Source organism: Ambystoma mexicanum, chromosome 8 (assembly GCF_040938575.1).
Source record: "Ambystoma mexicanum isolate Mex_15411 chromosome 8, UKY_AmexF1_1, whole genome shotgun sequence".
Classification (NCBI taxonomy): Eukaryota; Metazoa; Chordata; class Amphibia; order Caudata; family Ambystomatidae; genus Ambystoma; species Ambystoma mexicanum.
Genome location: NC_090929.1, coordinates 18,384,699 through 18,399,597, shown reverse-complemented (window position 1 = coordinate 18,399,597; position 14,899 = coordinate 18,384,699). Strand labels below are relative to the sequence as shown.

At 46.5% G+C, this 14,899-nt stretch overlaps 1 protein-coding gene across 10 annotated transcripts in view; it reads left to right on the top strand.

Annotated features, from left to right (window-relative positions):
• Positions 1-14,899, top strand: part of DNM1 (dynamin 1) — a 1,028,058-nt gene that overhangs the window by 326,297 nt on the left and 686,862 nt on the right. For all 10 annotated transcript variants that reach the window (XM_069609157.1, XM_069609159.1, XM_069609155.1 and 7 more), the window contains exon 6: positions 6,779-6,939. In XM_069609157.1, the coding sequence (XP_069465258.1) occupies positions 6,779-6,939 (161 nt within the window). The remainder of the gene's footprint in view (positions 1-6,778; positions 6,940-14,899) is intronic.

Genomic DNA, 14,899 nt, shown 5'->3' with positions numbered 1-14,899 from the left:
CACGACAGACGCATCTCTCACGGGGCGGGGGGCTCACCTGCTTCAGCAGACAGCGCACAGAGTGTGGTCCCCTCAAGTAGCGTCCAACCAAATAAACTTACTGGAGCTATTACCGGTGTTCAAGGCATTGAAGGCCTTTCAGGTGCAACTACAAGGGAAGACAGTGCGGATTCTAACAGTCAACACTACAGCCATGTATTACCTGAACAAACAGGGGGGTGCTCACTCTCCAGGGCTATCCAAGCTGTCCCAATACATTTGGATATGGGCTCTCAAACACAAGATGTTTCTGTTGTCCCAACATGTTCCAGGGGAACTCAGTCTTCTGGCAGACGTGCTCAGCAGAGATTTCCCTCTGCCCGAAGAATATGAATGACGTCTGCACGAAGACATTGTGTCCAACGTCTTCACAGAATGGGGCTTCCCAGAGATCGACCTGTTCGCAACTCAGTAGAACGCTCAATGCCAAGACTACGCCTCCAGGTACCCCCAGAACCGATCCAAGGGGAACGGTCTCTGGATAACATGGTCAGGGAAATTTGTCTACGCTTTTCCCCAGACTCCCCTTCTCAACAAGATAGTGCACAAGATGCACCAGGAACCAGTTAACATGATACTGGTGGCTCCCATGTCAGCCCGCCAACCCTGGTTCACTCACCTGATGGAAATGTCCCCCTCCCCACCAGTGAAACTACCCTGCCCGTACAACATGTTGTCTCAGGACAGGGGGGAGACCCTACACCCAGGCCCACAAACTCTGAACTTAGCAGCTTGGCTCCTGAGGTCATAGAGTTTGGACACCTACAGCTCCCTCAGAGGTGCATGGACATACTCAGGGAGGCTAGGAAACTGAACACACGTTATTGCTATGCCAACAAATGGAAACGTTTTGTCATCTGGTGTAATTCCAAGGGCGTCAATCCTATCGATTGCTCACCCACACACATTGTGCTGTACCTAACCCATCTGTTGGACACTGGGTTAGTCTTCAATTCCCTAAAGATACATCTGGCTGCACTGTCAGCCTACACCACATCACAACAAAAAGTGCTGTGGTGGAAGATACCGCTGATTAAGGCCTTTATGGAAGGGGTTAAGAGGATGTATCCTCCCATTTCTCACCCAGCTCCTGGATGGGAGCTAAATGTGGTTTTGACCAGGCTCATGGGAGCTTCCTTTGAGTCTATGAATAAAGCAAGTCCGAAAGACCTGACTTATAAAACGGCCTTCCTAGTAGCTATCACTTCTATCAGAAGAGTTAGCGAACTACAGGCACTTTCTGTTCTAGACCCCTTTGTTACAGTCCACATGGATAAGGTAGTTCTGCGCACGCACCCCAGATTTGCACCTACATTCATATCGAAGTTCCATGTGAACCAGTCCATTGAACTACCTACCTTTTTCCAGAATCCTACTAGCATGGCCGAAAGCAGCCTACACACACTGGATGTGCGCAGGGCAGTCATGTTCTACCTGGAAAGAACTAAACCACTGAGGAAAACAAACCAATTTTTCATTTCAGTGGCAGCTGGTAGAGAAGGGGGTCCTGTCTCTAAATCACCTATCTCACGATGGATTGTCAAATGCATCACACTATGTTACACTCTTGCTAAGATTAAACTGCCCTTCAAGCCTAGAGCACATTCTACTCGTGGCCCTGGGGCATCCATAGCATTCATTGCAAATGTTCCCCTCGAGTCCATTTGCAAAGCGGCAACCTGGAGTTCTGTACACACCTTTACAAAACACTATTGCCTAGACACTAATTCTAGGTCTGATTCTCAGATGGGACAAGCAGTACTAAGACATCTTTTCTCTACTGTTCCTTCTCACAACCCACCTCCAACTCTGGGTACTGCTCGCTAGTCTATGCACAGCATGTGATTCTAAGCAGATTAACAAGCATCAGAAGACATGCATTACTCATCGTAATAGCATTTCTGATGATTGTATCTGCTTAGATTCAAATGCGCCTTCCCTACCTCCCCGCTCGGGGTGGAAGGAACATAGACGTCTTACTACTTTCTCTCTTTATGTACACACTCACTATAGCCTTTGGCTCCCTCATGGCAGAAAAAATACAATCAGAGGGATCTCGGCGCGTGAGGGATTTTGGGTACACTATACGTCACAATAGGGATAGTGTTACAGACACGCCTATGCCGACGTCCCCTTTCGGTCCCCGAAAGACAAGATGCAATACCCCGCGGTTACCACTGGATGTCGGACTATATGCACAGCATGTGAATCTAAGCAGATACAATCATCAGAAATGCTATTACGGTGAGTAATGCATGTCTTATTAACCGATTCACATCATCAAGTTATCCGATCACATTGGTACAGTCGCCTGGTATTCAGACATCATATGCAGAACTCCAGAACATTCACATAATCACATAGGAACACAAGGGAGCAGTTGTTAGCCCAGTACAGTTGATTTGTATTCATACCAGAAACCCCACAGATGCAGATGATCGTGTATTCCCTCCCCCATTGAGTCCACTTCAGGTTGGAGCCGTATTCAGGGTCGACAAATAAGCTGTGAGGGGACCCCATATATCCCTGGGTTTACTCTGTGCCCCACATAGGGCTGCATAGTCTCTGTCCATGTTACTCAGCCAGATTAAGTCCGCCAGCCACCTGGAGGCCCCAGGCGGGTTTGCATTAGTCCACCTCATCAGGATACACTGCCTGGCCACTATCATACAGGTCACCAGCAGCGTACGATATCGCTTTGGCACCCCGGGTGCCCATCCAAACATACCACACATTAGTGCACATGGAACTGCAAGACCCAGCATATCCGACATAGTTTTCATTACCTCCTTCCAGAAGGGTCTTAACTGTACATCCCCACATCATGTGCGTGAATTCTGATGGCTCAGTGGGGCATCTAGGGAACCTCGCCGACCTGGACTTGTCATATTTATCGACCCCAGCTGGTGTGATATATGCCCTGTGAAGCGTTTTGAGTTGTAGTAATTGCAACCTGGAGCTAAGTGCCCCAGTATGTGTAACCCTGCACAGCACCCTCCATTGTTTAGCGCCATATGACTCCCCTGTGTCCTCCTTGCACCTCTGCCTGTATTTGGGGGGCTCGCGCTGCGTATCAGCCAGTATGAGCTTGTATATAGAGGATAGCACCCCACAACAACCGGAGGAGTTCCTAATGTAATGTAGGAGCGGGGTGGTGTCCGATGTGGCAGGAAAACTCGTGTACCATTCTCTGATCGCAGCTTTCATTCTAAGATAATGGAGTCTCCGCCAGAGGCCACCCCCCATCCTGTTGAATAATATCTCTGGTTACATAAACACCCCATCAGGGTACAAATCCTCCAATCGCTCAATCCCCGCCCCTCTCCAGTCCCGAGCCAGGGCAACATGCCAAAGTGAAATATCCAGTTCGAAGGGCTTCTTGTAGATGCCTGTCTCTGCAACTCCAACTTTGGTAGTTTACTATATTAACCCTACTGGCTAATTCCTTTAGTTCATAATATAATGCCTCAGTAGTGTTTTGATTACACTTCCAATTATTCACCATTTTAGCATTTTGGGTTAATTTATATTGTCCATTAAAGATTCTCTTCTGAGGCAAATGCGTTTTTAACTTCTTGCTTTCACTATTAAGAAACTATTTCCTCTCTTTATCCGACTTGGATTGTTCAATGTTTAACATACGGTGTGCTCGCCAATATGTCCCTGTTAGGGAGAATTCTCAGAAATGTGCTAATTCCTTCCACCTTAGAGACCCCCAGCAACTTTGTTGGGTTTTGAGGACTTGATTTTTTTAACCTGGAGAGAGTGAGACCCTTTGTCCCACTCTCTCATGTATTTAAAAGTGATTTTTTAACTCTGTTTCTTTTGGTTGTGGATTCTGACAAACTCCATAGGCATCATATTTTACATTGTGGTTTAAATACCTTCTCTGGGATAAACTACTGTTTCCAGAGCAGTAAAGTGAAATTGACTTAACTTACATGTGTAACTTTCTAGACCCAGCACACACTATCTTACAATAGGGTGCTGGAGGGGTTACCTAGTATCACCTTTGTGTAGCTCCTCATGTAACATTTTTATGTTACCCTTTCCTCACTGAATGGCTGGTGGCAGTGGTTTACTTTTAACGACTGTGGTGCGCATTTACCGCAGACTCCGGCCACAGCTGCAGTAAAGCACCCAAGGGTGCCATTTTTGTCAAAATGGCCCCAGTCTTCTTTTTCGCCATTTCTTCGTGGAAAGGTCCTTCTTGAGTTTTACTCTGCACGCCAAACCAGGTCTGGTCCCTTTGTTCGTTTTGTCTTTGGTGGGATTCACGATTGAAGCACGCCTCTGGCTCCAGTATATCTGGCAGGGGCAGGAAGGGAGGGAGGTGCCTGAAACTCCCTGTGCTTAATCCCCTTGGTTACAGGAATGCACCCAAAGGTGGTTGGCCAGCTGGCTGTCCGGCAAGGACAGCCACCCAGCTGTGTGATTTGACAGCTTGGCTGGAATGAATGGAAGAAACCTCCATTAAAGGCGAGGCTTTTTGGCTTGGAAGGCAGAGTCGACCACTGGATGAAGGAATCCGAAGAAGAATGCCTGCCTTGCCGGCTGCAACTCCTGGACCGTTGGTTTCCCCGGTGAAGCCCTGCTGCTGTGCTGAAGCTTCAAATTCGCCTCGACTAGAGAAGCCCTGCAAGGACGACTTCTCCTCTTGAGTTGGTGGGACCAATCAACTCCAAAGTGAACTCATCTGGACATCCTCTCGGAGCTGACTGTACTTCCAGTGCTGCTGGAACCGAAGTACCAGGGAGAGGAACACCAAACAGTGTGCATCACTTTGAAGTCGGACCCGAGCTTGTGGAAGATCCTCCGGACTCCCAGTAAGCAGGACTGACCAAGCCTGAGCCACCTCAACAGATGCGAGGAAAGTCCAGGAAAGTCCAGAGCGGTATCCGAGAGACCGCAGTGGTGCTATTGCTTAGACGCGAGGAGCTGAAACCGCAAAGTGCCGCTGAATAGAAGTTTGTCCTTTTCTGCTGCTGACCATCCCATTTCAGTGTAGGAGTCCCCATGAGTCCTCCCTCTTTTCCCCATGACTGAGGCCCAGGAACAACAGGATCCATAGAGCTGCACAGGAACAGAAGCCAGCTGCAACCATTTCTTCTAACCAAGGGAGCTGTAAAGTTTGAGTGTACTTACCTCTTGTTGTTGTAACCTTACTTGATCTCAGTTGAGACTTGTCTTGGTTGCTTCTGTAGAGTTGCTTGCATCTTCTACCTCTCACAAGCCTCCCAGCTTGTGGTCCTAAATTGATTCTACTTTTTCTTCAAAAGACTTCTAAAATATTGTGCAAGACGTTTACTTACCTACAAGAAGTGCTTCAGCTCACCTATAATTTTGCCTAATTGACATTGGCTGGCCTGGCTCCCTGAATGACTCTGCTTGTGTTTTACCTTCCCTCCAGGAAAGGGTTAATTTACTTTGCATTGGAGGGGTTCAAAAGTACTTACCTGCTTCAGAATAATTGTGTGATCTCTTGTTTTATTCTATAACCTTTTTCTTTGACATTCTTCCCAGTATTGCTCTAAATGTACCAGTGATATATTAATGTCCACAGTGTCCTAACTATTTAAGTCACCTGAGGGTGGAGGAAGTGTCTGTGTGCCATTCCAAATGGGTACTTGCTGATTTAGAGAAACTAAGAGTGTGTATTTTGGAGTGTATTTGTGTGTTACTATTATATTGCCCCTTCTGAAGAAGGCTTATTCAAACTGACTATTAAATAAATTAATAATTGTTTAATCAAGAAACCTTGAGTGAAAGTGTTTATTTGGATACTTGTCACTGTGAATCTCTGTGTAACTCCCCTACTGCTCACATTGACCCCTCTTGAGATAATCCTGGCTGCTCAGTCACGCTACCAACCTGTGTAGTACAGACTTATACCAAAGGTTGGGTTCCTATGCCAGGAGGACAAGGTTGTTGTAGTGCACCCAAAATGTACTTCTCCAAGTCTTGCCTAACAAAAGGTTTCCTTTTACTAACTTGCACGGCAACATTGGAGAATTGGCTTTAATATGTCCTGAGAATGAATACATGTCTGAAAGTTGATCTGAAGAACTATTTGAGGGAAATTCAGAACTCTCCTTTGAGGGAGCAGGGAAAGAACCACAATATGCCATTAGTATGTTGTGTATGGGAGATTCATCCCCAAGGCAACAGGGGGATACCATGTCTTATCCGTAGGCACCACCACTTCCTCCCGGAGGTTGTTTCCTCCCATGCAATCCACCCTCATATAGCCGCCCTCAGGGTCAGGATCAGGTAGCGTCTGCCGTCCCTTGGCCACATGGGAGGAGCTTACCCCCGGGAAAACAGTGATGAGTCCATCGGATTCATCACACTTCATTCATTCATGCCTCTCGATCTCCTTGTGTTGTGCTTCTCTGAATGCTTCCCAGTCGTGTAATTCTTTCCCCGCATATTGTCTTTCTGTGGCTCTCCGTCTTCTACCTTATCTGTATCTGAATTTTGTGTGGCTCTATTGTGTCCTCTTTCAATCTCCATAGTGTTTTCTCTGACCTCTTTCACCATTGGTTTCTTAGTCTCCTTTCTCGTGCATGTCTTGTTTCTTTCTATCAGTCTTTCTATATCTTCGGTGTGTGTCTTTGCCCTTTTCCACCTCTCCCATGCTGTTGTCACACTCTCCAGCCCTCATCACTTTGCACACACTGAGGGGCACACTTCCCCTCCCCATAGCCCAGCGTTTCCTCACATTGCCTTTATTTTGCAGGGTATATTGGTGTGGTGAACAGGAGCCAGAAAGATATTGATGGGAAGAAGGACATCCAGGCGGCGCTAGCAGCAGAGAGGAAGTTTTTCCTTTCACACCCATCGTACCGGCACATGGCAGACCGAATGGGGACACCATACCTCCAAAAAGTGCTAAATCAGGTAATGGTTGCCTCGTATTTCAGACCACTTGAGCAGGAGGCCAAATACCTAGAGCCAGGCTCTGGTACATGCAACCCTCCAGAAGCCTTGACTCCACAAACCTTAGGATCAGAACGAGATGCAATAACCCACACAGGAGCCTCTAGCCTGCATGCCTCGATCCCGACTCCCGTACATAGACACACACAGGAGCTTTTATCCCCCATGCATGAAGCCTAGCTCCGAAACATAGGGCAACATAGGAGCCTCTAACCCACATTACTTGAGCCTGGCTCCAATATATAAATCCACACAGAATCCTCTTGCCTGCATGACAGACAAAACCCTGTGCTTTCTGACCCCGAAACACAAAGCCACCCAGGATCTATACTGCACAAGCATTAGACTCAGAATGATATGCATAAACACAACCACAAGCCTTGAGGCCTTACAGCAGTGAAGGAGCCAGGCAAAGTCTGAGGTTATTGGACCACCCTGAGAAAGCAGGAGGCTGACGTAGGTCGGCTGCCACAAAAGGATTAAACCATTTGCGCATACAGGGGACCAGGATTTCAGCAAGTTATCTTGGCTCTCCATCTGGTCGGAGGCCAAGGACATACTCTGATTCTAAAGCACAATCAATAAACTGTATAATTGGCAACCATAATGAAAGTGGCCGGGAATACGAACCCCAAACGATTAGAGTATATTTTCTGCCCATTACAGTAACAGTGTGGAACGCTTCATTTACTTCTTAGAGCGGCAAAGCCAACATTCAGAATGCAGAGATCATGGGCATTATCAGTTGAGAGAAGCTTGTGTTCCCCCGTGTTTCGTCGCTGTTGCCTCCCAGATGTTATTTTCTTCTCTGCCCTGCACCTTTCCTGTTTTCTGTCTCAAGGCCCATAGCTCTCCACAGACTCTCTGTCCTGGCACTTCGCCCACTCTCAGGCACAACCTCTTTTTACTGCTACTTTGCTCCTCAGATGCCACACGCAGCACACATGCCTTTCCACACTGGCAGCACCATGCCCCCCCACCACACCACAACTTCATTCAGGTTATTACCAACTGTGACTCTGACCAAATGCTCTCTACCTGATACCGCTCCAACTAAATAAACAAAGCTGCAGGAGGCCTGCTGGCCTTCAAACTCTTAATGACTGACAATATTTATATACATCTTTAACAACAGCATGTTTATTTTTGTGACAGGCAACATGTGTTTCGGCCTTGGAAGATCTTCTTCAGGGCTGGATTAACACACCAATAATATACAAAATGTGCAAATTAAGTTAAATCAATTGACAGTTTCCCCACAACCATTGGTTCAGTTTAAAAAGAATAAGTGACCCAAAGAGAAGAGGATAAAAAAGGAGGCAGAGGGAGGAAACAAAAGAGGAGAAAAGAAAAGACAAATACATTAGCGTACTGTTGTATACTGTCATTTCCATATTACATCAGACTCAAGTTGGCATAACGTTTGAATTCACTTCTTAACGGCTTATAAAATCCAACAGATACCACCACCACCACCACTAATGCCATTAGAATGCACCCGTGACAACCGGTAGATTCCATGGTTCACTATGGGTGAGCACTTGACTGACGTTCCTGAAATTAACAGTGCTTTGGGCTCCTTTACCCAAACATGCTCCCCATGAAGAATGATATCTAAATGGTTCGAAAACGACCTAATCTTGACTCTGATTTTTTCCCATAAAGATGTGTTGTGTATAAATCCAAAAAAACAACTCATAAATGAATGGCCAATCACTGAAATCCAAATATGAAAGATACATTTATCAAATGATAAAGCCTCTTATGTTGGAATGAACGACCAACCCACTCAAGCTAAGGCCAACCACAGGCAAATAGTGAAGGCTATCATACCTCTGGCATTCCTATTCAGCTCCAGGTCTCCCACAAATCAAGTGCTTAAAAGTTTCACCACAGTCTCTGAAATCCCCGTCCAATTTCTCTAAAATAGGAGAAACACCTAGGTTCAGTGCAAATACATAGTTATAATTAAACTCCATCCTTTGTGACCCCACTACAAGCCAACTCACGTCCAATCTGTAGGGTTGTTTAAGCCCAACTCCCTAGTTGGTACTCCTGCGGCGTTCCAAGTGAGAGCGGCCGCCATTTTGTCTGTGTGATGTCACAATGTACGCGGATGATGTCACTAACATCATTACCATATAACAACAAATTCAAGATGCGTTACACTTGTGCAACAAGCTATGCAATTTACAAGCAAAACAGAGGGGTCACAATGGGGGCAAACTATTCTCTCCCCAGGGCAAATTATTATACATGTTTTTCAAAAGCATGCATGTTTTTAAAGCATGCATGTTTATTCCAACAATATTTTTGTGCCTAATATCAAAACTTGGTATATGTTTATTGATGAGGTGTTTCTTATCTGGCAAGGCAGTGAAGATTTACTTCAAGAGTGTGTCTTAGTTACTTACCTGTAACTGTATTTCGAATGGATTGTGTCCTCCCACGTATTCCTCATTTTAGATATATCCTTACCTTCAGCTTGCTGCTTCGTACATTTTTTTTCTCCTTTCCACCAGAGGTCGCTCCCCTCGAGGCCGCGGCATCGATGACCCTCGGCGGCATCCGTCGATCACCATATTCATCGTTTATATAAGAGCCTCGAGTGCGCCCCCTGGCTTTAGTTCTGTTTTTCCGTTAGCTTCGCTTCGGATCGTTTCAAACGGCGCTTCAGTCTCTTGTGAAGAAAAGGCTATGTCGTCTTCTTCGAACCCTTCGATGCCAAAGACGGGATTTAAAAAATGTATGAAGTGTGGATAGAAAATGTCTCTGACTGATCCACACAAAAATTGTCTTTGGTGCCTCGGTTCCGACCACTGGATTGAAGACTGTGGTTCTTGCCAGTCGATGACCCATAAAGCCTTGAAAGAACACAGAGGTAAACTGGCAATGGGGAAGGGTTCATCGAAGTCTACTTCGAAAGGGAAAGACTCGGCCGAGTCATCGAAAAAGTATGGTAAAAAGCATAGGTCGAGGAGTAGATCGAGAAAGTCTTCTTCTTCGTCATCCAAAAAGACAAAGAAAAGATGGCATCGATCTCCTCATCCTCCTCGACGTCTTCAGAGGAGGTGAGAGCATGCCCATCAAAGCATGACTGCCCGAGTAAATGGGAAGCCTTTCGAGTTTCCATGCTACAAAATTTTGAGAACGCGCCCCAGACCCCCTCAAAAAAAGCTAAAGGAGACCATGCCCCTACTCCTGAAAAACGTTTACAGAGGTAGGTCCAAAACAAAGAAAGCTGATAAAAAGTCGTCGAGGGTGTCATCGAGGGACTCTTCTCGATCACCTCATGAAAAAGACCCTTCGGTGCATAAATCGAAGGTAGAGGGAAACAAAATGGCGTCGAAACGTCATACGCCATCGAAGTCAACATCGAAGCCATCGAAGACTTCGAAGGCCCTCGAGTCGAAAATTCCTTCGAAGGAAACTACGTCGAGTTCACGTTCGATAACTTTGAAAGCTCCTTCGACAGTTTCCGCAACCCCCTCGAAGATTACATCGAGGTCATCGAAGGTTCTCTGGACAACGACGAAAGATGTGGTTATGACATCGGCGCCCAAGCCTTTTATAAGGGAAAAACCTACATTACCAGAAAAGGTTTTTCAACCTGAGAATAGACATGATTTTTTCAGGACCATGTCATCTATCTATGAGGGAGAATCATCAGAAGAGGAAGAAGTCACCTCTGCTTGTGTTAAATTTGGCACAAGATCTGTTCCAGAGGAATTAATTAATCCTCAATCAAAAATTGAAGATCTACAAGAATGTTTACAGACTGCAAGTGGTCTGGACACTTCTCCAGAGTACGAATTTGACAAGCCAGAACCATCAGAGCAGGCTGATGCGGGCTACATAAAACTTATGAATAGAGTTACAGAATTTATGGGGTGGGGTAGAGTTTCACCAGTCTGTCAAGATGATGTCATGACTGATATACTATCAGGAACCCCTCAACAAGATCCCATTCTCCCTTTTCACATTGCCTTGCAGAGAAGGATTAGTTCTGCATGGGAACACCCTGAAGCCATGCCGGCAGTTAATAGAAAATTTGTGTCTAAATATAGACCCTGCAATTCTGAGTAAACATCCAAATCCAGAAAGTCTGGTAGTACAAGCAGCCACTTCCACAAGAAATGCTGCATACCCTACAATCCCTCCAGATAGGGACGATAAAAAGGTGGATGCATGGTCTAGGAAGATTTACATCAGGGAGTATGGCTTTGAAGTCTACTAATGTAACCTGTACCTTGGCCAGGTTCACTTATACCCTGTGGGACTGCATGTCAGCGGCAGCTGAACACATCCCAGAAGGTGAAGAGCGTGATGGTTTTCTAACCATAATAAGGGATGGAAAGGAGGCATCGGGAGAATGCCTTCAATCAGGTTTGGACACAGCTGACAATATCAGTAGGTCCACAGCAACTAGCACGGTGCTACGTAGATTTGTGTGGCTAAGAAAGTCTGGTTTTGCACCGGATGTGCAATCCAGGCTTCTTAATGTGCCTTTTGACGGCTCGAGGTTGTTTGGCAGCAAGGCGGATGAAAGTTTTGGAGAATCTGCAGACCTCCAAAGCGGCGGCTAAATCTCTCAGTGCCGCTATTAAACAACCTCAGCAACGCCCCTACACAGGTTCATCTTCCTGGAGAGGTCGTCCTTTTCGTTATTATTCCTCCATTGGAAAAGTAAGAGGACAAGCCAGTCAAAGAGGTCAAAGAAAATTTCCTCGGGGGCGAGGAGAAGGTGCTAGATCTGCCCCAGCAGCGGCATCTGTCCCTTCAGCAGCTGCCGCAAAACCACTCTGAGGTTTTAACCCACAAGACCGCAGTGGGAGGAAGGATCTCACAGAATCTGGAAGAATGGCGGGGCATTACTTCAGATGCTTGGGCACTGGAAACAGTATCCCAAGGTTACTGCCTTCCTTTTCCAAAGAAACCTCAGAATCACCCCCCGGGATACAACTCTGCCAAACATCCGGATCCGCTTCTGTTGCAGGAAGTCTTAACCCTTGTTAGGCGGAAACCTGTGCAGTTCCCTCAGGGACCACTGCAAAAGATTTAGGACTACAGGTGTTAGCAGTAAACCCACTTGGTAGCAGTCTGTACCACCCAGATTTAACTGGTAGCTGTGGCTGAGCAGTCAGACTTCCCTCAAGAAGAGTTAGGCAGTATGCAAAGTATACACAATAGGCACTCAGATACAACAATACAAGCAAACACTGACCAGAGCTTTGGTATCAAAGTATATCATTATTTATTTAAAAACAACCGGTTTGAAACACCCCAGCACTCTTATCGTAAAATACTCTAACACAGTTACTATTATAATATATACAACCCTTGTTCCTTATCAGATAAGTCTTAGTTAACACCACTTATTTTCATACAGGGGTGAGTGCTTAACTATAGATGGCACTCCAACAAGTTCATGAAGAAGGGAGGGAAAAAGACAGAATATGGGAAGGTACACCACTCTAAGCTTTAGGAACACTATTAGCAAGGCAGAAGAGCAAAAGTCACTTGTGAGCCAAAGTCCATAGGCTGGGCCCATTCTTAGAGAGAGCAGAGCACAAATGGGCCCAAGATCACACAGTTACCCTAGGCTTAGAAAGTCTTGCAGAGAGTTCGAAAAGAGTTTAGAGAGGCTCAGAAAAGTTTAGCCAGGGTGTCCCAGGCTAACCCAGGTTCGAAAGCCGGGGGCTAAATCTACCCCGTACAGTCGGTGGCAAGGGAAGCCGGGCGGGACACGGTACCTTAAGTGGGAAGGATCCTCCAGCGGTGGTAGTTGTTCCTGGTAGTGGGTGCAAGTCTCGTCGTCGTCCAGGGGAAGAGAAGATCTCGACTTGGAGGAAAGATGAAGGTCGTTGCACTGCCAGGGAAGAAACCAGCCGCAGAGTTGTTCGGTTAAAGGTATTACCCTTTAATTCGCGGTTGTGGTAAAACGTCTTATTCCGGTTGCCGGGGTGCTTGGCACAGGCAAGGTGGCCACGAGATACGCTGGGAAGGCAAAAAGATGGTGGAACTGGTTATCCCCACCAGTCAAAGGAAGAAGACTCTCCGGCGGGAGATCTCCTCTGTCGTTGGGAAAAGTGGTGAGACGGTCCAGCAGGGCTCCACCGGTGGTGTCGTCGTGGCAGGTCGGCTCAGCTTCTCCCTCGTCGGATTCTTAGGTCCTGTGGCGACTTCTGAAGTTCCAGTCCCCAAAGCCCTGCTTTTATGCAGAAAACCCCCATTCACTCAGCCTAGCTGTCACTCAAACATGCTAAGTGGTGAGCCGGCCTGCTCACCACTTGGACCAATCAGGACGGAGTGCAACTTGAGCTGCCTAGGCAACTCAGTCCAGGGTGCCTAAATCCCCCTCCACCCCCTAAGTACCCCAGACAGAGTGGCACCACTTTGGAGGGCTTCTGTGGAGAAGCCCGCCAAAAAATGAAACAAAGGGCTCGACTTGGGTTAGAGTCACAGAAGAGAACACAAACGCCATTTTTGAACCGATTTTTGGCAAAAAACACCAACCGGAGAATTAATATTAATTAAATAAACCGGCAGTATGTTTGAGATAGTAGCCTCGAACAATGGGAAAATCCCATAGAGAAATATTCGCGGTTGAATATAAAAAGTAGTATCCACTGCCACCAGCCAAAACTCGATCAGGGGGGATGGAGACGTGCCCCCTCGACTAACAGACCCCGGGGCAATCGAATTGCCCCAGCCAGTACATCCACAATATGATGGTTTGTACTGGTTCTGTTCAGAATTTAAGACTAGTAAAGTCAATGGTGACTTTACAGACCCTGGGAGACAGTAGTCAGTCCCAGGGTATGGAGTCTATACTGGGGAGTCACTATGACACCCCTTGTTACTGCACTGAAGGTGCTGTGTAACACACATCACAAAAACACATGAAGCCCTATGGAGTAAAAGACCCCATAGCCCATTAAACACATCTAGAGTCAAAGGAACACACTCAAATCATGTCCAAGAGTGAGGGTAAAAGAGTCTCACTCTTGGCAGGAGAAAAAAATAAACCCCAAAAATCCAGCAAAGCTGCTGGGGGACTCACTAGGTTAGGAAATTCAGCCTAAACAGAGAATTCTCCCTAACAACCCTGCTACAGAAAGGTGCAATATAACATGTACCTGTAGAGGAGAGGAACAAGGGTTGTATTCCCCATATTTCCTCATCCCAAAGAAGGACGGAGGACTGAGACCCATCTTGGACTTGAGAAACTTGAACAAGTTCCTAAGGAAGGACAAGTTCAAGATGGTCACACTTTCTCAGATCCTTTAGGCTCTTCAACTCCAGGATGCTTACTTTCATGTGCCAATCCATCTCAAGCAGAGAAAGTACCTAAGGTTCGCGATTGGCAAGTCTCACTATCAGTTTCGAGTTCTGCCATTGGGGTTAACTTCCGCCCCAAGAGTTTTCACCAAGTTGATGGCGGTGGTGGCAGCGAGTCTCAGGAGAGGGGGGATTCATGTCTACCCCTATCTGGACGATTGGATGATCAGAGCACGCTCCCCGGAGCAAGCCCAGGATCATCTGTCCAAGACTTGTCACTTCCTTCACAAACTAGGGTTTTCTCTGAATTTAAAAAAGTCAAACATGATACCATCACAGAAACTCCAGTTTATTGGAGCAGTCCTGGATACTTGCTCGGGCAAAGCCTCACCTCCCGAAGAGAGAGCTCACCACATTCTGCAGATGGTACCAAGATTCCAGAATGCCCAGTATCTTCCGGCCTTCGATTTTGCTCGGTCTGATGGCATCCTGCATTTTTCTGGTGCCAGAAGCCAGATTGAGAATGGGATCCCTTCAATGGGCTCTCAGAACTCAATGGTCTCAATTCTCAGGGGAAATGTCAGATCTCTTGCAGGTTCCAGCCAAAGTAGCACAGGATCTACAACGGTGGGCTTGCAGA